Here is a 22,547-nt window from a genome sequence, read left to right as displayed (position 1 = left end):
CAACATGATTATTCTCAATTCTAAATGCTATTTATTGCCTACGTTTGATCATGTGGGGAAGCAGGGCAGCACAGTGACTGCAGGTGATTTGGGAACAATTTTCCTCTGGGAAGCAGGAGTAGATTCTACTTTCTGCCTTTCCTCTTTCCCACCTGATGGACCTTAGCAGGAGTGACAGCCTCCTTTCCTTTACGTGCCAATTTACCTAACCTACATTAACTGCCAAAAACATTTGTGCCACTAAAAATACAGCTCCCCAAAGCCAGTGCAGGACAGGACATGGCACAGGAGGACTGACAGCGCCGTGGCCAGCCAGAGATGGATTTGGAAGCGGGGTTGGAGGTGGGCTCCTCCAGGAGCTTCCCACCGGGGGATGCTGCGGTTTGTGAAGCAGAGCATCCTCGGTGTTGTGACCCCTGGAGCTCCCTGGGCCACCTCGGCGGGGGAAAGGTCCCCTAGGCGGGGAAAGGGCCACCGGAGCCCTCGGGACGTTCCGGGAGGAGCCGCGAGAGGGAGATGCAGGACGGGGAATGTGCGGGGGGATGCGGGGAGAAGTTCCAGCCGCGCATCCCTGAGCATCACTCACCTCTGAGCATCCCTGAGCACCCCTCATCCCTAAGCACCCCTCATCCCTGAGCATCCCTGAGCACCCCTCATTCCTGAGCATCCCTGAGCACCCCTGAGCATCCCTCATCCCTGAGCACCCCTCATCCCTGAGCATCACTCACCTCTGAGCATCCCTGAGCACCCCTCATCCCTGAGCACCCCTCATCCCTGAGCATCCCTGAGCACCCCTCATTCCTGAGCATCCCTGAGCACCCCTGAGCATCCCTCATCCCTGAGCATCCCTCATCCCTGAGCACCCCTCATCCCTGAGCATCCCTGAGCATCCCTGAGCACCCCTCATCCCTGAGCATCCCCACACCCTCCCAGACAAAGGCAAAGTGTTTTCCCAGCCTCTCCGCAGCCCTCTGAGCTCCCGAAGGGCAAAGCTGCTCTTACCAGCTTAAAGAACTTCCTCAGGTTTGCCTTGGGCGTTTTGCTCTCCGCCCCTCGCGGTTTCACCTCGGTGCTTTCTGTGCCCTTGCTCTCGTCCCTGTCGGGAGCCACGGCCTCCAGAGCCACCTCTGCCTTCTCATTGTTCACAGCCTCTGCTTCCTCTGAGGAGTTCTGGGGTTGGGAATAAAGTGGAAGAAACATTCTGACTCAATCTGTGAGGAGTTGGTTGATTTCTTAAAATCTTACAACCAAACATGGCATAAAAACATCCTCAGCTTCGCTATTCTCTTTGTGCTGCTCCAGGAATTTGATTGATGTCAAATGAAATGAAGTAAATAAATGTTAAAATCCCAGCAGTTTATATAAACAAAAGAAATAACCTTTCTTGAGTTGCTGGTTCCTAATCACAAGAACCTAGCTTTGATTACAATGTAAGAAGAATGAAAATGAAATTACACACAGCAATGCTGTCCTGAGGAGATGAGGCTCAAGTAAATCCAGTAAATATGAGAAAAATCATACTCAGGAATGTGCACTCAAAAGTAGAATTAAGATTATTTGAAACACACTGTGGACACTATAAATTGCTGAAACCTGGCCTTGGACACCCCCAAGGATGGGGGAGCCACAGCTCCTCTGGGAATCTGTGTCAGCACCTCACCTCCCTCCCAGGGAACAATTCTTCCCAATATCCCACCTAAACCTCCTCTGTGCCAGTTTGGAGCCATTCCCCCTGTCCTGTCACTTGTTTATTCTTATTTGTCACCACATCCTTTTATTTGGACTCTGCCACTTTTTTTGTGAACAATTATATTTCCTGTTCCCCTTTCCAGCAGTTTTTCTGTGTGCTGTTGTCATCTCCCTTTCTGAGCAAAGAAAATCCCAGTTTATTTAGTCCTTCTTACAGAAGCCATCCAATATATTTACTCAGTATTCCATCACACCTTTTAGTTCTGACATATTTTTAAGTTGCAGGGAACTCCACATTCAAGAAGGGGATTCACCATGAATTTCTACCACAGCAGGAGAGATTTTGCTTTGTTCCTGACTCCTCTTTTGTGGAAGAAACAACATTTTGGGGGTGGGGCAACAGGGAGAAGAATGATGAGGGAATAAATATTCCTTATCCCCTGCTGCCTGAGATGGCTGCAGCACATCCCACTTCCCCGTGGAATTGTACATTTAATTTATATTTATGAACAGCTTGGAGATAATCAATCTACAATAATTTTACTCTGGATCTCTGCCTATTCACACAGCCATATCATCAATTCCCCATCGATTTGCTAGAAGGAAATGATTCAGAGCAGAGTGGAAGCAGTGGCTCAGTAAGGCAGAGCTCAGCTCCTGGGATCTCTCCACTCCAAGGGGGCAGGTTGGGATCACTCTGCTGTACCCCAAAGGAGCTCTGGCTCTGCACTGGGATTGGTGTCACAACCAACAAAAGCACCCTGGGACCAAATGCCAACCTCCAAAAAGCACTGCCCAGTTAAATTAGGGTTAGGCAGCTATTCAGGGATTGAGTTGTTTCAAGTATCAGGGATTTTTGCACATTTCTTCAGGAAGTTCTTCTGCAGGACAAGGGGGAATGGCTTCACACTGAAAGAAGGGAAATTTAAGTTGGATATACAGAGGGAATTCCTCCCTGTGAGGGTGCTGAGCCCTGGCACAGGTGCCCAGAGCAGCTGTGGCTGCCCCTGGATCCCTGGGCTGGACATTGCCCAAGGCTGGACAGGGCTGGGAGCACCTGGGACAGTGGAAGGTGTCCCTGCCATGGCAGAGGTGGCACTGGGTGGGCTTTAAGGTCCCTCCAACCCAAACCATTCTGGGATTCCATGTTCTGCTTCACCCAGTAATTAACCAGTTTGCTGTTTGCACATCAGCAAAAAGAGCATGATTTTCCTGCAGTTGCATGGCAAGAGTTGCTTAAAATTCAAGTTTTTAAAGCAAACACATCTGCTTTTAAAGACAGGTCCCAGAGCAGTGTAAATAATGCTGCCTTGATCACCTTCCACCCTGGCCTGGCCTGCTTTGATCAGATAAATGTGAAGCATCATGTTTCTCTGCCCTGATCAGATATCTCCGAGGCCTTGGAAGCAGCTTTCCAACACAAATATTGGAAATTGCCCACTGTAATTCCCTATTAGTATTCCGTCTGAAAAAAGAAAAAAGAAAAAAAAAAGAGAAATGCTGGCACAGCAAATATTTGAGTAACAGTTCTGAAAATTCTCGTGAAGACTGATCAGGAAATGGGGCAAAGTGGCTCCCAGCTGAGAAGCTGAATAAGGAATTTTTCATTTTCCCTTTCCATATTTATTCATCTGCAGGCAGAGCAGCAGCATTAACTGCCACGTGTTGACAGGCACTTCATTAGCTGCACTTTGAAGTGAAAGCTCATCAGAGGATGGATATTTAAGAGAGTGCCTGGAAAGAGAAGCTGGAGCTGAATCCTGCACCTATTGAGTGTTGTGGTTGCTGTTTGTGACTTCAAAAGCAAAGCTACTCCTGACTCTAAATTCTCCACCTATTTCAGCTTGGATTCTCTTACCTAGCAAAAGGACAGTGCATTAAATGTGCCAGAAAAAGCTAAATTCATTGCAGAACACCCCACAGAATCTTCAAACCAAGCTGAGTTTGAGGCCAACCTGTTGTCTTTTTGTACATCTTTCCTCTTTCTTTTTTTTTTTTAAATCCTTGATACTTCATTAAGAAATGACTAAATTCAGACTGAATTTATTGCTGTTTTAAACAGCAGCCTGCCAGAAGGCTCCTTCTTTTCTTTATTTCATCCTGATGTTCAGCACACATCCTGCTTCCCAGCTCTGTTTTCAAATAAGCCAGACTACTCAGAGGAGGAGGTTTCTGTAGCAATAACAACTGCAGAAAAACCTCCCTCCCCCTCTTCTTCCCAGCTTTCCTCTCATTCCAAGCACCTGATTCCCTCAGTTCCCCTGGAAATTCAGTCCCAAGTGGCAAATGTGTGAAGCTTTGATTATTTTCAAGCATGTTTACTCTGTAAATAGCTAAACACCTTTGGTTTTTTAAACATAAATAAAATATCCAAACTGCATCTCCAGTGGGAAAACTCAGCTAAAGAAGCTGCAGGAGCAGCAGCCACTCAGGGGCATCTGGGTGTTTGGAAGCAGCAAATTTCTGGGATTTGAGCTTGAGCAGAAGCCCAGAAAAGCAGTTATTTAACATCCAGTGACTCAGTAAAGTTTCATACAGCCCTTCTGTGAAATGAAATTAAGAATGAATAAACTTCAGCTTATAAACCATAAGGATTTTGAAAACAGGAACTGTGTTTTTAGAGTTAGCCCTAAATTTAGTTAAAATCATTATTTAACCTGAGGAACAATGTGTCTTCCTAAGCAATTGAGACCCCAAATTAAAGCCTGATCTGCTCAGTGACAGAACATTTTCTGCTGAGTAAGAATAGACCCCCCTGATCTCAGCTCTTCAGACATTTATAACAAAGAAATGAAACAGGTTTTAGAGCTTTATCTCTATTAATGATGAATTTTAGTAAAGCGCTTTGTGATCTCTGGGGGATATTTAACAGAAGCATTGAATTGAGAGAGGATAACATTCCTGATTCCATAAAACAAGAGAACTACCACGGATAAATTCACGCCCCTGCTGTTGAGCAGGTGGGAGCTGCTGCCCGCGGTGGGTTTGGCAGCAATGACCTGCAGCCCCAGTACCTTTTTCCAGAAGAGCTTGCTGAGGGGCAGGGGGGTGGCTGAGCCCTTGTCCTTGGTGCCCTCCCGGGGGGGCTCTGTGCTCACGCCCTGCGGAGGCACCGCGGCCTCCGGCGCTTTCGGGTTCTGCTTGGGCAGTGCCTCTTGGCAGGCAGGGACATTTCTGTCTGCTTTTACACAGCTCACAGGAGGCATCTCAGGGCTCTGGGAACGAAAGGACATGGAGATCGTGAGCAACAACTCCAGCACGCTCAGCCATCACCTGGGCAGGTGAGCACCGCTTCTCCCCGTTCTCCCCTGCCCTTCCATCCCTGCTTGACACAGCAAAGACACAGCAAAGCCAGAACACAGATGAAGAAATTACAACACTTAAAGACCAAACATGCCAGTGAGAATTCCCCTTTTCCTGCATTGCACAGATAATTCAACCCCTCCTACTCACTTTGGTGTTGGTTGTCTGCTGGGTTTCTTTCGCAGCCTGCAGGGAAACAAAACACAAAGATGAGTCTGTCTGAGGCAACGGCAGCACTGCAGCTCCACAGGCCAGCAATTGTCTGTGTCACCAATTATTTTATTTTTAGTGAATGTGTGTGGAAGTCCTGGCTCCTGCAGCCATGGAAACTGATCCCTGGAAGAGTGGAGGCTGCTGGAGGGAATGCCAGGTCCCATCCTTGTACCTGCACCAGCCTGCTGCTGCACTCCTTGTGCTTGTAGTTCTCAACTTGTTATTTTTATATGTATATTTGTATAAGTAGTCCCATATTCACATTCCCATTCAGCTCAGGTAAATCACTACAGAGAATTTAAAGGTATTAACAGATTTTTCTGTGTCTGCAGCTTCCAGTGTTCAGGGACACAGAGCTGGGTGTTTTCCGTGGGAATCCCACACCATCATCAGAGATGTGCTCCCATCACTTTCCAGCAGGAGGCTCGGGTGCCTGGAATCCAAAACAGGCAGCACACGAAATGCTGGAAAAAACCCAGGGCATGGAACAGCCCTGGAAAAGACTCAGGGCACGGAACAGCCCTGGAACTCGGGCAGGAGCTCTGCAAAGAGCAGCTCTGCAGGGGCTGGAGGCTGGTCCCACCCAGCTTCTCTTATTTTTGGGCATGAGGTGGGATTTCCTTTAGCACAACCATTCAGGGATAGGGCTCCTGATTTCATCAGGGTACCCAAAGCCAGGAGGAGCCAGTTACATTCCTCCTTGGCCAGGGATGTTGGCTGCATCTCTTACCCCTCACACTGAAGAATGACCTGAGCTGTGCAAAAACCCACCCAACCCATCTGGCCAAGCTCCAGCAGCCTGGGCAGACTTTGGGAAGTTCTCCACAGAACAGGTGAGATATTTTGTAGGGCAGGTGAGATATTTTGCAGGGCAGGCATTTTGCAGGAGCCAAGAACTTTTTCTGTGGTCAGCTCTGACAAACAACATCCAGAACAGGAGGTGAGAACAAGGGTGAGGATGCCACGGGCTGGCTTCAGCATTAGTGCTGCAAGTGAGGGATTCACCCTTCTCTTCCAAGGGAAACTTCCATAAATCAGCACAGTTAAATGCAAAATTAGCATGGAATGAAGGGCAAACATGCATGGATGGGAAGAGCATCACAAGCTGCTTTAGAGTTAGGATTTTGTAACACAGGAGCCTGAAAAGCAATGTTTCTGTTAACTCACAAACTCTTTCAACTTCCACTAAATATTCCAGGCAATTTTCTCACTACAATTTATTGCAAGATTAATTACTGGAATGGAATCTTAAAAAATGCCAGTCAGGTTCGGTTTCTACCAGGAAACCTTAATTCATTATGAACAAGTAATTAATATTTTAATTTTATTAAGAAATGAAGCTGAGATACCAAATTTAAGGTTTTGGGAAGAACTGCACACTTGAATTAATTTGGAATACTATTATTCCTTCAGTAATATGCAGATGACTTTTTTTCCCCTCAAAAATGAGATAGTGGAAAGAACATTTTTGGTTTTAAAATATATTAAAGATTGTATTAAAGATTAAAGCCTATGCCCTTGGTTATAAAGCCCCCTACTCACCAGAAATTCCATGTGGGTGTCTGGAGGGAGAATTAAATATTAATTAGGTTCCTCCCCCACTGGAAGGGTCCCTGCTTCTGCATTCTCTGGGCTAAAAAGCTGCAATTCTCTGCTTTCCTGCCATGATTATCTTCAGAGAGCACAGCAATCTTTGAATATAGAGCTTGAGACCAAAAGTTTTTGGCAATTCTTGGTTTTTAACATAAAAGCTTATGTCCTCTGAATCAGCCATTTGCTTGACTGTGCATTTTAAGCCCTTTAAATTACTTATCAAACCCAGATTTTTTTTTCTTCTCCAAACTAAATCAGAACTAAAATAAATTAATTTTCTTGCTTGTAAGGAGAAATCCCTATTTCTGCAGGAAATCCCATGTTCCAGCCTCCTCTGTGCTGTATCAGATGCCCCAAAATGCCAATTTCAGCCAAGTTCTGGTGCAGATTAATGACATAAAACCTGATCTGCGGCTGGGCTGAGCACCCAAACCTCTCTGGTTTCAGGCTTTGGTCACCTCTACACAAGTCATTGTTTGTCAGCACCTCTGATTTTGGTTTTTAGTGGCCAGGGGGTTTAGTCTGTGTTAGTAACTGGCAGGAATTATTGCTCCAGGAATTGCTCCAGAACCCCGAGCTCACAGAGGGCCCAACGAGAGGAAGGTGCAGCTCAGGATGGTTCCCACCCCCCCAAGCACAGAAATGCTCCCCCAGGGACCTCCAGAGCTCTGCACATCTGGCCAGATGTTGGGAAAGAACTCGTCTCTCTGTGTGCCAGGAGCCAGCTGTGATTTCTCAGGGTTCTGCTGCTCCTGGAGCTCCATACCAACCTTGTGCCTAAAGAGTTTGCTAAAGGTGCCGTGGCCCAGCTTGGGGCTCTCTGCCTTCTTTTTCTTGGCTCCTTTGGAGGGGGATTCTGCTGCTGCCTTCGGGCCAGGCTGTCCCCCAGGGCCCTTCTCCGCCTTGGAGCCCTTGTGCACAACAGCAGGTGCAGGTGAGTGTTTACTGCAGATATTTGCTTTATCAAAGACATTATTCCATCATCACACACGTGGGATTAAAGGAAAATATTCCCTCTTAGCTCTGGATAAATGGTGGGGTTTTTTCCCTGGGTGACTTCTCAGCTCTTCTCAGAGTTTCTTTCACATGAGCAGCAAAATACAAGCCAAGGCAATCCACCTGATTCCAAATTAAACCACAACTTTTCTTCTAAAATCTGCACTAAACTGAAACCTAAATCCCAGAAATATCTGCTTTTCCAGGTCATGAACAAGCAATTTAGGATTTACAATTTTAAAACAGGCAAATATATAAATCTTTGGAGGAACATTCAGTCTTTTTATTGCAGCACAATAGGGACTTTAAAATGTTTTATATAATGCATTATTTAGGAAAAGGGCAGTGTGAATATTCATTATATACACTGCCTAAAATATTTCAAGCTTGCATTAATGTCCTTGAAATTAATTAATTAATTGTTCGAGGTCTCAGGCTTTAAAGCAGGAAGATGCCTTTGGTTACCTGGCCTGGAGGAGGATGAAGGATTATTCCTTACTAATTCTCACAGCAAAAATGACCCTTTTTCCTGCAAAATTCTTATAATTCCTGAACAGAGAGTGTCACAGGATCAGCTCAGGGCCTGTCACAGGAGGGTGAGGTCAGTGATTGGGGCAGACCTTGTCCAAACAACCTCTTGGTTTGTAGGAACTGCCCGAGCTGGTGTGACCGGGCTCTGAACCGGTGTGGGCACAGAGGAAGGGAACAGCCACCGAGGGACAGGAACTGAGGGATGGCCACCAAGGTGATGCCCCAGGTTTAGTTTTTCTATTTTTCACATTCTGTGCTGCTTTAGTGTGTGGGTCTGGGCTCACATCAGGGGATGGTGAGCTCTGTGCACAGAGCAGGGAGACAAAACAATTCCTGCTCCAGCTGGGCACCAAGGACAAATGATCCAAATCTCAGCCCAGGAGAACAAACACCGTGGGCTGCAGAGAGAAAAACAAGCAGGGTGGGACTGCATGGGCTAAAGCTGGAATGGGACAATGAACTGCAAGGTGCAAATGGAGCAGAACTGATCCCAGGGACAGACCCCGTGCCCGGCCGTGCATTTTGGGGCCATTTTGGTTCATCTTGGGTGCAGCCCTGGCTGGGCTCTTGTGCTGCCCAAGGTGGGTCCATGGAGGAGATCCTTTGAATAAATCCCTGCTTTATTCTGTAGCTCTGTCCAGTCTCTGCTCTAGCTCAGCCTGCACAAGGCATCAGAGGGACAGCCAGCACCGAGGGTGTGCCTGGCTGCTGGCAGCACTCATGGCCCAGCAGCTGATTAGAGCTGCAGCCAGCACTGATAAGAGCCTGACCCTACAGAAACAGAAAGTTCTTCCCCCCCAGAGGGTGCTGAGGCACTGCCCAGGCTCCCCAGAGATCGTTCCCTGCTCCAAAGCTTCCAGAGCTCCAGGAGCACTTGGACAAGGCTCTGGGTGGGATTGTTGGGGATCTGTGCAGGGCCAGGGCTGGATGAACCTTTGGATCCCTTCCAGGTCCAGGATATTCCATGATTCTGTCATTTGAAGGCACAGCAGCCACCCAACAGCCCCATGGCACTTGGTGAAACTTCACTTAACAAAGCTTTAACTTTAACGCACTTCAGTTGTTTTTTGGGGGAAAAAAACCCCCCAACATTATTTCCTATCAGCCAAAAAATCTGCAGCTTTTCTACCTGGGAGCTGATAAAGTAACCTCCTCAACATATTTCCCCTTTATTTAAGTACAAATGCCATATCAGATAAAGGAATTCCCAATAAAAGAGAACTCCCACTTAATCTCCTGTAAGGAGTTTGCACATCCTGCAAGTCACCCAGGTTTGTTTGCGCTGCCAGGTGTGCCAGCAAACCAAACCCACCCAGAAGATTCCTGTCCAAATGACAGCAGCACCAGCAGTCACCTGGCACAGGTGACACAGTCAGGGAAGGAAATGGGGGTGTTTCCATCCAAACCGGATTGTTTCCATCCAAACCGGATTGTTTCCATCCAAACCGGATTGTTCACCACCTCTGGGAAGAGCTGCAAGTCTCCCTGAGCCAGGGCACTTTAATAACTGCATTTTCTGCATTGCTTGGAAAAGCTTCACCCTATTTGATGATTTTCAGAGTTATTCTGAACTATTGAGAATAATTTTCAGGGTTATTTACAATTAAATCTCCCATGTACTCACCAAGCTTGCTGCAAAGACTGAATAGGACAAAAGAATAAAAAAATAGGAGAAAACCCAAAAATGTTGTGATTTTGGCTAATAGCTGCATGGAAAAAACACTGCAATTTTTAGGGTTTTATTCCTTGTTTCTTAATAAAGATTTTCACAGCACAAGGAAAACTGTTCTATGAGCAAACAGATTTTTTTTTGTGGACTCAAAATTTTCATGGAAATTTTAGATCAAAGACAAGTCAGAGAAAAATCAAAAGCATCGCCAATCATCACCAAGCTTGCAGAAAACACAACAGATTTTGATTGTAACAGATGATATTAAGAATTAAACTGTTTAGTCTCTTCCTTTTCAATTTATCCAGGGGAAAAATATTTTAAATTACTTCAAATGAGGACATCAGTTGGAAAAAAAACCCCAGCAAAATGAAGAGGAAACCCCTGTGTGAGAAACACCAAATGACTAGTGAACAAGGAACTGCCTACCTTGTCTTCAGAATCACTTTTGGCTTCAGCTTTGCTTGGGGACACCTTAAAAGAATTTGAGAAAAAACACTCAACCCAGCCTTTCAAAGGGTCAAAAAGATAAGTTTAAAATCAGCAGGTTTTATTTGCACAAAGGGAAAATACAAATATTGCTTGCCTCAAGTGGGAAAATTGATAATGCAAATATTCCTTGAGAACACATAATGGCTATGATGAAAAATGCCTGGATTGAATATTTACTATTCAAGCTTCTAATCAATTAATAAAAATGAACTTTTAGAGGTGGCACAAAAGGAATATCAAGCAGAAAGTCTTTGAGTCAGTCCAAGATCTGTACAATCTGTAGAAGTGGAAGTTTGCAGAGCAGGTGGCACTCACTTGATCATTTCACTGTCCCCCTCCTCATCCCCTCAGGACAGAGAACATTTTACATTTATTTATACATTTTTACATGATTTCTACAAATTTTCCAATCCCACAGAGGATTTTTGGAAGCGATTGAAGCCCAAAGAGATGGAAAGGAAAGGCAGAACTTACCAGTGTTTTGAGGAAGCTCATGACTGAGCCCTGTCCTGCAGCTGCCTGGGGACTGTGCTGCTCTGCCTGTGCCCTGCCAGGTGCAGCCAGGTCTTGTTCACCTGCAGAGTCCTGCCCAAGCTGCTTTTGGCTGCACTCATCTATCTCCTAAAAAAATAAAAGGGGGCACAGATTGCTCAGTGCCAGCTTGCCTGATTCCCAGTGGAATGCAAAAGTGGCTTTTGTGACTTGCTGGGAGTCACAACAGCAATTCCAACCATTCCTGCCCAGCCCACGGGCAGAACAATCCAGCATTTATCCCTCTCCTTCCCCTCTCTGCTCAGACATTCAGCACTGCTGCTGCTTGGGGGAGCGCTGTTCTCAGCCACAACAAGCACAGGGCAAGCCCCAAACTCCACTTTTGGCTTTTCAAGGCTGAACTTGTGAAAAATGGGAGCAAATGCTGAGATTTTGGCCCCTGCCAGCTCCATGTCTGAGCGCACCTTACAAAGATGGCTTCTGATTCTCTATTGTGCCATGCCAGGGATCATTTTTATCTATCAAACACCAACGTGACACACATTAAAAGAAGGAAAAAGGCAACAAATCAAAATAATTCCTCTTAGCCAGATGAAGCTGCTTCTTCTCTTCATGGAATTACACTTCCCAGAGCCCCAAAATGTTTTCCAGGGCTCAATCACTCACAAAAGTAGGTAATATAAGTACTTGTTTTCTGTTCACACACTTGGACAAAGGGCTGCTTCTAAAAAAAACACTTCTTGAACCAGTTTTGGAGAGTTTGGCACCTCTCACACTGAATTTACCTTCCATTTTGGCCACCTTTGTCTTGAGCCTGCACAGGAAAACTCAACAGAAGTGTTGGGCAGGAGAGAGTGACATCAAAGAATGCCTAAGTGACATCAAAGGTATTTTGCCCTAACCAGCCCATTATACTCAGTGCTATTTTAGTGGGAAAAATTAGAATTAAAGCGTTCTAAAGAACCTTTCCCTGTGCTGGGTGATTAAAATACCACAATAATTGTATAATATGGATTTCTTTGAGTCACCAATGGAAGGAATAGACTTTAAATGGTTTAAGATTTCAGAGGGATCAGGACAGCTGGGCGTGGGGTGGGCAGTGCCAGCAGAACACAGGGAGTTAAAGCATACATTGAAATGCCAGAAGGGACTTCAGTGTCATTCCCCACCCACCCAGTTTTGCAAGCTGGCCCAGGAGCAGCAGAGCAGGGCTGGAATGCCCAGCAGGCACTGAAGGGTCTCACACAGCACTCTGTGCAGCTGCCAGCCCCAGCGTGGCCCCAGAACAATCTGTCCCATGCAGGACACGCGTGGCCACGCCAGCCCGGGGTGGCACACACAGAGCTCTGGAGCCATGGAAAATGCTGGCTCTGCTCCAGGGGTTCAAGGGACCACTGAGGCAGGAGGAGGAGGAGGAGGAGGAGGAGGAGGAGGCTGATGTGCTGCTAAACAAAACCAGCTTCACAGCACAAGTGCTTGGTGCCATCACACTCTTTAGAGCTGGATGCTATCAAGAAAAAGAAACAGATTTAATAACTTTTTGGAATTACAGACAAGCCCAATGCATCCCTTGGGATGCATTTCAGGAGAGAGATGCACACAGCTGTTTCCAGCACCTCTGGCTGATCCAGGACATCTCCCTGACAAAGCCACACTGAAGAGAAAGCCACTGCAGATCCTGAGGACTGGGGCCATCCCAAAGTCCCTGAACTCCACTCACAGCTCAGATGTGCCCCATTTGATGTGCCCATTTCAACTCCCTGTGTTCTGCTGGCACTGCCCACCCCACACCCAGCTGTCCTGACCCCTCTGAAGTTTTAAAGCATTTAAAGTCTGTTCCTTCCACTGGTGACATAAAGAAATCCATATTATACAATTACTGTGTTATTGTAATCACCCAGCACGGGGAAAGGTCCTTTAGAACACTTTTATTCTAATTTTTCCCACTAAAAATGTCCCTGCCCAAGCCGAGGCTGCCCTTGGCCACAGAGGATCAGTCCAGCCTGGCCTTGGAGAGGGGCTGTGCTCCATCCTGTGCTCCCATGGGAACGTTCCTGCAGGAAGAGCCCAGGCTGGGGCCATCGGCACAGAAATCAGGCACAGAGAACACACAGCCCTGCAGGATCACGTTTGCAGAGCCACAAAATCACCACAAAAACCTCTGTGGCAGCTCCCTGCTCAAAGCCCTGCGGGTAAATAATGAAAGAAACCCCAGGAATAACAGAAGATCAGTATTAGGAGTTAACAGATGCTATGTAAATGTTCAATTCGTGTCTTTGAGAAGCTAAATTTGGGGGTAATAAACACCTTAAATATACTGTAGTTTCAGTTCAGTCATCAGGAAAAAAAACCCCAAACATATCAAAAGAATGTATTCCTGCCAGCACTTTTGTTTGCATGAATCATGGCTCAGTGAAACATTTCAGGCATATAATTTATCTTTTCTTTGGCTTACATAGTAAATGCTTCATGAATTCATGAATTCTGCCCTTGTTTTAATTATGCTGCGCTCTGAATGTAGTTTTGTAGACCACAAAAATAAAGAGTGGCTCAGCAAACACAGAATGTTTGTGCAGCTCTTAAGCTACAACTGTGGAGCCTCTCTCTTACTCACCAGCAACGCTGTTTGTTTTGTCTTGGCACTCAGTGCAGGGAAACTTTGCTTTTAGCATTTACAGATACTACAAGTCATAATCCACAAAGAAAAAAAAAATGAGAGAGAGGGAGAAAAAAAGAGGAGCTGTTGGCAGCGATATCTTGATTTTTAGTATGATTATTTGGTAACAGTTTGTAGTTTCTGCAGTAACAGTAATTAAATTAGGCTTGGTCATTCTCCCATCCAGCAGGAGAATTGGAACTTCAGAGGGAACAGAAGGCAACTGTACTGCAAGGCAGAGCCACAGCATTGTTTTAGAGATCGAGTTAAATTTGGCAACACATTGCAGTGTTTAGCTGATATATTTTCCCCCAAAAAGGTGCTTAACTCCTCTCTGCCCCCACCTTTTATTCCTTTTCATGTCTGAAAGAACCAAAGACAAAATTATAGCCCAAAAATTCAATAATAACTTTAACATTCCTCTCTCTGTGATCCAGATCTGTCATTTATTTACCCAGTGAGCCCCAATTTGGTGATTCCTCAAAGATGTCCATGTTGCAGCTTTAAGCACACACCTGGGAGGTGTAGAGGCGTTTTTGATAACCAGACCTGTCCTCAGGAGTGTTCCAGAAAGCTGCTGGGATCCTGCAGACACTCCCAGCCAGCCCCAGCACCACCCAGGGCTCAGCTGTGCCTGGGATTTCCAGGTTATTCCCACCAGGCACCTCCAGGATGGGGATGGGCACAAGGGGACTGGGGCAGAACTGCCCATCAGTAGGAATTAATGAGAAATCCAGGTGTTATTGATGTGATAAAGCTTGATCTGGATGAGCAGCGCTTCCCTGCTTGAACTGGGAGAATGGTTTAGATTCCCTTCAGTCCCTGATCATGCACTGCCTCACCTGAGCTTTCAACCTGTTTGCTCCCAGCAATGTTTAACTCTGAATTTTAGCTAAAACTGCTCCAAAGTGTTGTTTCCTTGGACTTTCACAGCATTCCTTCAGCAGCACCAGCTGTGACCTTCCCCACTCTGTAAATGACAGCAGTGTCACTGCAGTGACAGCAAAGTAGGAAATGACAATTTGGCATTTGGCGGGAAAAGAGACAATTCCTGCAAGCCACGGCGAGGATTTGTTGTGTGTGACAGTCAAAAATACCTGCAGGAATTTGGGGTGTTGAAAAGCTCCATTCTAAGAGACTCAACACAGAAGTGCCAGTGTGCCCTGAACAGAGGATTCATTGCAAATTATCCACCCTGTCCTGCTCAGGTGCTGAATGCCTTTATGGGTTCTTTAAATGTGCACGCTGAGCTGTCTGAAACACCAGTGATGGGAGCACTCCTGAGGGGCAGGGGTGAAAAATGCGACTGTTCCTTCTTAAAAATGAACCCTCAGGAAAATATTACAATGTGTAAATTTATACAAGAAATGTGGTCTCCAAATCTGAGAAAGTCTAAGGCAGAGAAGACAAAGATTAAAAATAAAATAATTTTGTGGCAACTTGCAATGCTGGCAGTGTAAGGAGTGAGTATCCTGTGAGTTAAGTTCAGGCTTACAAATAAGATGGTAGTGGGTAGTGCATCAGTGAACACCATCTTATTTGTAAGCCTGAATTGGCCAATAAAAGCAATTAATTAAGTGGTATTTACACATTGGTTTTTCCCTCCTGTTCCTGACGTTAGACAGGGTTTAAATTTGATCACCAATTCCTGTATTCCACCTCTCCAGCAGAACTCAGAGTTACACCATTATTCCCTTTCAGAGGGTGGGCTTTTGCTGTAGTTAATTACCTGAAAATTATACCTTTGCTGACATCAGATCTGGCAGGAAGTGCAAAATCTAAACTCATATTAACTTCCAGCTCCTTTGACCAGAGTGCTCTTTCCGTTAAGATCCACAGTTTCTTATATCACATTCTCATCCTGTAAAATCATTTCTAATGAACAACTTTTCCTTGACTAAAACATCACAATAAGCTGGAGTACAAAAATCATTGCTCCATAATATTCCTTATTTTGCTGAATAGGGTATCCTAGCCAGAGAAGTAGGGCTATTTTAAAAATGGTACAAAACGCACCAAAGAACTTTTAGAAACCCATCCAGTGTCGAACTCCAAGAAACTGGTTTAGTTTCAGGTATTTTTGCTTTCATTTGCAGCTGGCAGCTGCTCCTTCTGGCAGTTGGAGCCGTGTTGCCCAAACCTTTTGGGGAATTATAAATTGAATTAAAGTGGAGGTCAGGATTTAGTCATGAGACAGAGCTTCACTCCTTGGCCGCAGGTTCATCTTCCATGCCTCTGTCCTGTCCTGGGGTGTTACCTGTGGTGATTTTCAGGGCAACACTGACTCGTTCCCACCCCACATGGAGTTATCCCACCCTGCCAACATTCCCAAGAGGTTTAATCAGTGACAATAAAATTAAAGGTTATTTCACGAAGCACTTGCCTTGCGCAGCGGTTCCCCGTGGGGCGTGCCGGCCGCGATGCTCCCGTTGGGGACGTCCAGGCCCTGCCTTCCCTGCTCAGGGTCGCCTGCTGTCCTCGCCGTGCCTTTCTCCAGCCTGAAGATCCTGTCCAGGAGCGTCACTTGTCTGCCCTTCGGGGCGGCCACATCGCGTCCCTCAGGTGTCCCCGCGAGCTCCACGTCCTGCAGCGGGGCCTGCCCTGGGTTTTTATGGCTTCCCTGCTGGGGGGCTGCCCCAGGCCCCTCCGTGCCCTCGCCCGGGCCTTTGTTGGCACCGGCCCTGCTGGCAGCGCTCCCGCCGCTCTGCCCGCCCGCCTGGGCACCGGGGCCCGGCTCTGCTGGCTCTGCTGAGGAAACGGCCGCGTTATCCCGGCCTGCAGCCGCCCTGGGGTCTGCTGTGACACAGGGAGAGAGGAGAGAGGCAATTACCCACGGGCATGGGCACCGCGGGCACCACAGCCATGGGCACCGTGGGCACGGGCACCTGAGCTGGGGTGAGCTGGGTCTGAGGCACACTTGGGATCCCACGCTGCTGCTCATCCCCAGGGCTGATTTCTGCCACCCCTCGCTGAAATCAGTGTGAATTTTACCCTCTGTTCACCCCCAGAGCTGATTTTTGCTCCTCTGCCACTCCTCACTGAAATCAGTGCACATTTTACCCTCTGCTCATCCCCAGAACTGATTTTTGCTCCTCTGCCACTCACTGAAATCACACACTGAGTGCACTGAATGCACATTTTACCCTCTGCTCATCCCCAGAGCTGATTTTTGCTCCCCTGCCACCCCTCACTGACATCAGTGTGAATTTTACCCTCTGCTCATCCCCAGATCTGATTTTTGTCACTCCTTACTGAAATCAGTGCAAATTTTACCCTCTGTTTATCCCCAGAGCTGATTTCTGCTCCCCTGCCACCCCTCACTGAAATCAGTGCACATTTTACCCTCTGCTCATCCCCAGATCTGATTTTTGTCACTCCTCACTGAAATCAGTGTGAATTTACCCCCTGCACAACCCCCTTGCAGGGTCCAAGTCAGATCCCAGCCCTGTCTGGCACTACTCAGCCCAGAGGACAGCAAATTAAAATCAGTGATATGCCAAAAAACCCCAAAACCAGTAAAAGCCAAGACAGTTCTATATCAATGTATCCCCTGCTCCTCTGTCAAAGCTAAAGAAACAAAAGGAATGGGAAGCACCAGCACTGATCCATTTCCTGGCTGGCCAAACTCCCAGCGGGGAGTTCTGTGCAGTCACAACTGATTTCATTCATTTTTCCTCGCCCTGCTGCCTGCTCTCCTCAGTGCAGCTCCTACCTGCACCTCTCCTTTGCCTGTGGGTTATTTTGAGCCTGATTTGAATACTGATAAATCACATCCCAGCCAGGTTTCTTAGCCTTACATTTCTCTTTACATTTTACATTTCTCCTCTCACAAACTGTGGCTCAGAATCACATTTCCTCCCGCAAAACTCACACAAACCATTCCATGTGGCCATCACACCTTAGATGCAAAACCCCTTTTGATTTAAGAGTATATTTTATAATTTTATAAAACAATGGAGCTTTGATAACACAGTTGAGGTGAAAATCCCTGGTATGGGATTCACAGGCAGGAAAAGGCAGCTCCTGCTTTACACAAGACAAAAGAAACAAGAGACAAAAGAAAAATAATCTTGCTTGGATCTGTTTTGTGCCTGGGAGGCAGAAGCACAGATGATGTGTGTGAAACCCCAATAAAAAAGGGTCTTGTTGAGAGGTAAATCTTACAGCTCCCCCTGAGCTGCAGCTTCTCTTCCCTGCTTGGGCTGGAATATGGATCTGATTTCCCTGTCAGTCATCACCACATTTCAAGGATGAATTTAGATGTATTTAATTATAACTGTGGAAAACTGACAGGCTCGAACCGACTTGCTGAATTAGAACAGGAAAATTGTCAGTTTCAATGTAAAATTGAAATTATTTCAAATTATAATTGCAATAGTCTAGTCAATATTATGCCTTTCACATTTTCCTTTAAGAGAAAGAAAACCCCAGATACCAAAAAAACCTGACTGAAACACATCTTCCACACAGCACAGATCTTCAGTGTGAAATTCTTTGAGATTAGGAAAACAGAACAATTTTAGATCCTAGCTTTCAAAGCTACCCTTTGGCTTTTCACAGCAAAATTCCCCCAAGCTTCCCACCGTGCCAGGGACTCTGGACAATCCCACAAACCATCAGCAGGTCCTGGGCTGATGTCTCTGTGCCCATCAGACCCTGTCCTGCCTGGCAGCACTCAGGGACCCTGAGCACATCCCTGGAGCTCCCGGGAGCAGAGCAGAGCCCAGGGCCCAGCCTGGAGGTTCCTTTTCCCACAGCCTTAATCCCATGGTTGGATGTCCCCATGGGACCCTTCCCCACAGCCCAGGCTGCTCCTGGTGAGCAGAAATGGGGTTTTCCATGAACCCCAGGATCATGGAATGCTTTGGGAGGGACCTTGGGGACCATCTCACCCATGGCAGGGACACCTCCCACTGTCCCAGGGGGCTCCTGGCAGGCAGAGATTTCCAGTTTCTGGGCATACATGAATTTATTTTTTTCCCTGCATTCTTCTTCTGCTGTTCCTGTAAGGAAGCAGCTCCGTGGCAGAAGTCCTTGGGCAGCAATATCCTCCTGTGATATTTCATGAGCACCAGTTTCAATTTCAATGTCCTGACAACACAGCAAAAGTCCAAATTACAGCTACTCCAGCACCTACTGAGATACTCAGCTGGGGCCACTGAGGATCAGCTGTAGTTTCCTGAGCCTCCTGTAGTAAAGTTTGAAAAAGAACTTCTAATTATAGTTGGAAACTTGGGAAGGAAGCAAAAATCAAAAACCCTTCCCCATCTGAAGAAAGGAGAAACAATATCCATAGGAAAATAATTGTAAGAGATGCTGAACTTCTGCTTTATGTAACAGATAACAAATGAACCACAGGAAAACTGGCTTGGGCTCAAAAATAGGGATAGAAGCTCAGCACTAAGAAAACCAGCTAAACAAGTAGCAGCTCAGGAACCTATGGGGCTCCTTTTATCTCAAATTATCATGGAAGGAATGGAAGCCCTGGAAAATGTCACTGCCATGGGCTCTGCTGTGTGTGTGTTGTGTCAGGAGAGCTCCAGCTGCTCCAAGGAAATTCTGCTCAGCCAGAGGCAGGGCAGATCCCAGGGCTGGGCTGCACTGAACAGGCACAGCAAGCTGAGGGAGAAAAGACTTGAAATTCCAGTATTTGGGTGAAAAATATGTGTTATTTTTGTTTTTAGAGACACACAAATGCCATCTTTTTCCAGATTTATTCCTCAATCCAGCAGCAGAATTGCAAAGATAAGCAGAACCACCCAAATTCTAGGCCAGGTCTTTGAGCAGATCAAAGCTGCTCGCAGTCACTGAGATTAAAAGCTGCTCTGAGATGAAAATCAATACACAATTTACAGACTGCATTTCAGACTGCTCCTGCTCCAGCATTTGCCTTTCAACTCTTTAACAAAAGGCAGGCACACTCCAGAAGATTTGTCTCCCTTTCCCCTTCTCTTCATCAGGGTGTGTTAAAAAGGAAATTTTGTGGCTACACAAAGTCTCTCTTCTGTAAAAACACATCCTTTTCCCTGGAATTTGGCAAATTAGACCAACAGTTTTCCTTGAATTAGTAAAAAAATAGAGAAGCTCAATGGTTAATGCAATATCACAGAATCATGGAATGGTTTGGGTTGGAAGGGACCCTAAAGTTCATCTCATTGCTCTCTTTTGACTACAAGCCAGCCACAAACAAATATTTTGCTTAGCCATGGAATTAGAGCCACACAGCACTTTTTTCCTCCCCTGGTGTTCAGATAATCATGGAGAAAATATTTTAATGGCCATGAAGAAACCATCAAGGGCTATGAGGCAACATTTGGCACCAGGAATTCCAGCAGGGCAGGGCAGCACAGGGTACAACTGCCCTGAATGAATTTCTGCAGCAAATACAAATCCAAAATAAAACAAATAAAACGCTCCTCCTTCCTTAAAAAAAGAAAGAACACACTAATATCCTTTTGCCATCTTACTCCACTATTCCATACAAATAATTTTTTTTTTTGCTCCAAGAATCATCTTGTTTCACTAATTTAACTTGCATTGTTATTTGCCTGCAGATTTCCAGAAATTAATGGAAATAGGGGCAGAGGAGCCAGCAGCAAGAATAGCAATGCTCATTCTCTAAAAGCATCCCTGGAATACTTCACATTTCAGGATTTCTGCTGGGTTCTGGCTGCTCGCAGGATCTGCTGAATGGGATTTATCCTCTGGGACAAAGGAGCTGTGTCTCCACTCAACCTTTCTCCTTTGTAATCTTTTTAACTCCTTTGTAATTCATTTTTAGGAGCAGGTCGTTGTTCCAATCTGCATGGAATTACCAGCCAAACCCACAGGAATTGTTGCTGTTTTGTCCTCCTGCTGCATTTCTGCTCCGTGTAGTGCAAATCAGAGACAGAACCCTCCAGTTCCAGCCTTCCCCCTTCACCTGTTGCTCACCAAGTGCTTTTATGACTAAAAGTACAACAAAGTTCCTTAGTGTGCCCCCAAAATCCTCACTCTATGCCCCAAAAATTCTATTTATTGCAGTATTTCATTTTAGAAATACCACCAACTATGTTTTCCTAGTAATAACTTCTATCACTTGTATTTCTCCAAAACCTGGATTACATTGCACAAACATGGAGATTTCAATGGTATCTCAATGATTTTAAACTGCTTTTCAAACAAGAAAAAAGTTAAAATACAAGAAATATCAACACAGGAACGTCTAATTTTTCAACTTGCTACTTAAACTGATTTAGCAGTTACATTAATTAGGTAATTCATTTAAGCAAAGCAGTCCCATATGCTTCATTTTACGTATGAGGAATAAAATGTACGTGTATTTTCTAGGTCTTCAGGCAGTGAAAATCATCTGGCTTTTATTTCCTCCTCAGAACTCTGCTGGTTTTAACCAATAAAAAAACACAGAGAGGCTTTGCTGGTAGGCAACTGCTTCAAGCGACTTATGGTGGGATGGCACTGGGAAATTTGGGCCATGGAGCAGATTCTGGGCTGTTATCAGATCCATCTGCATATCCCCCCACCAGCATTTCATTATTTTCACCGAAATTTAGATTTTTCAAGTGCCTGTTACAGATTGAGAGGGTTAACAACAAATGATAAAGGATTTTTCTCAGCATAGAAGCATAAAGTATTTTCTTTGCTGATAAGATTGAAGAGGAATTGTTGGGTTTTATTTATTCTGGAAAGAAAAGAAACAGCAGCGCCCACGAGCGTGGCTGATCTCAGAGCTGTGGATGGGGCGGAGCTGCTGCTCAGAAAGGCTCCAAAGCCAGCAAGGGGTGGAAGGAGGAATTAATGAGGTGGGAAAAGCACGAAGAGCCACGTGCCTGTGGATGAGAGCCCCTGCCTTGATACGTGGAGATAACTTCTCAAAACCACTTGGAAATGAGTGTGTAGTGCTCAGGCCGTGTAGTTCCCAGCGGGATTTTGAGGTGGAAGTGGGGCTCGGGGTCCAGCTGCACACCTGGGCACACTCACCTGCACAGCCATCCCCTCTGACCCACCCAGCTGGGCTGCAATGGGATTTACTCACTGAACAACTGCTCTACACCCCCAGTTTATCCATAAAAGGCACAGAGTATTTAATTAGTGTGCAGGGAAATAATGAATTACTGAGCTTTGTTCTAAATTCTCTAGAATTCAAGCTCAGGAACCCTCCCCTGTAAATCCACTTTTTGGGGCCAGGGCAGAACCAAATCCCCAGAAAGAATTGGAAATAATTTCTTAATTTTGGAAAGAAGTCCTTAATATTTTTTTTTTTCCTGTATTTAAACTTTGCAGCTTCTGCAGAGCCACATTTCCAAGTCAGAGCTGGAACACGGGTCCATCCCCTAACTCAAAGCCTCTCATGAATATTTATTGTTCCTCCAGTCCCAGCCTCCCCCAGGGCACTTCCAACCCCTTTCCCAGTCCGTACCTTCACCATTCACTGCCGGGGGAGGGCTCTGAACAAACACCACGGATCCATTTGCAATACCATCGGGAGACTCGGAGAGAGGCTGAAATAACAAAGAACAGAGTTTTTAGGACATCAAAGGGGTGAAAACTGCACGGGCAGCAGCCAGGGGAGGTGGGATGGGGTTGCTCACCTGGTAACTCTTCACTGTGCAGCTGTTGGCATCCTCAGCTTCCTCGGGCACGCTCAGGTTATTCCCCATAGCTCCTGCCAGGTGGAGGAGAGACAAACCCCACATAACCCTTTCTGTGCCATTAATATGAATTCACTGCCAATTCTAGTTAGGAGACAGGCAATGGGGACAGGTGTTAAAATCCCCAAAACCCCACCCAGGGCACCTGCCCCATCCTCAGCCTGCCCCAGCCAGTCTGCCCCAAGCCCATCGTGCTCAGGGCTCACAGCTGCTCCCCAAAAATGGCCCGAGCCAACAAACTTTCTTTGTTTGGAAAAAGATT

At 46.0% G+C, this 22,547-nt stretch overlaps 1 protein-coding gene across 1 annotated transcript in view; it reads right to left on the bottom strand.

The window, feature by feature from the left end:
• BCAS1 (breast carcinoma amplified sequence 1) overlaps positions 1 to 22,294 on the bottom strand; it is a 32,383-nt gene extending 10,089 nt beyond the window's left edge. The window contains exons 1-9 of the mRNA XM_031059113.1: positions 22,226 to 22,294; positions 22,054 to 22,135; positions 16,018 to 16,427; positions 10,961 to 11,107; positions 10,424 to 10,468; positions 7,569 to 7,709; positions 5,143 to 5,178; positions 4,704 to 4,904; positions 1,003 to 1,170 (exon numbers count right to left, since the gene is read on the bottom strand). Of these exons, the coding sequence (XP_030914973.1) occupies positions 1,003 to 1,170; positions 4,704 to 4,904; positions 5,143 to 5,178; positions 7,569 to 7,709; positions 10,424 to 10,468; positions 10,961 to 11,107; positions 16,018 to 16,427; positions 22,054 to 22,135; positions 22,226 to 22,294 (1,299 nt within the window). The remainder of the gene's footprint in view (positions 1 to 1,002; positions 1,171 to 4,703; positions 4,905 to 5,142; positions 5,179 to 7,568; positions 7,710 to 10,423; positions 10,469 to 10,960; positions 11,108 to 16,017; positions 16,428 to 22,053; positions 22,136 to 22,225) is intronic.
• Positions 22,295 to 22,547: the final 253 nt, after the last annotated feature.

Source organism: Geospiza fortis, unplaced genomic scaffold (genome assembly GCF_000277835.1).
Source record: "Geospiza fortis unplaced genomic scaffold, GeoFor_1.0 scaffold361, whole genome shotgun sequence".
NCBI lineage: Eukaryota > Metazoa > Chordata > Aves > Passeriformes > Thraupidae > Geospiza > Geospiza fortis.
The sequence above is the reverse complement of the archived record's forward strand: the minus strand, read 5'-3'. Positions and strand labels throughout refer to the sequence as shown.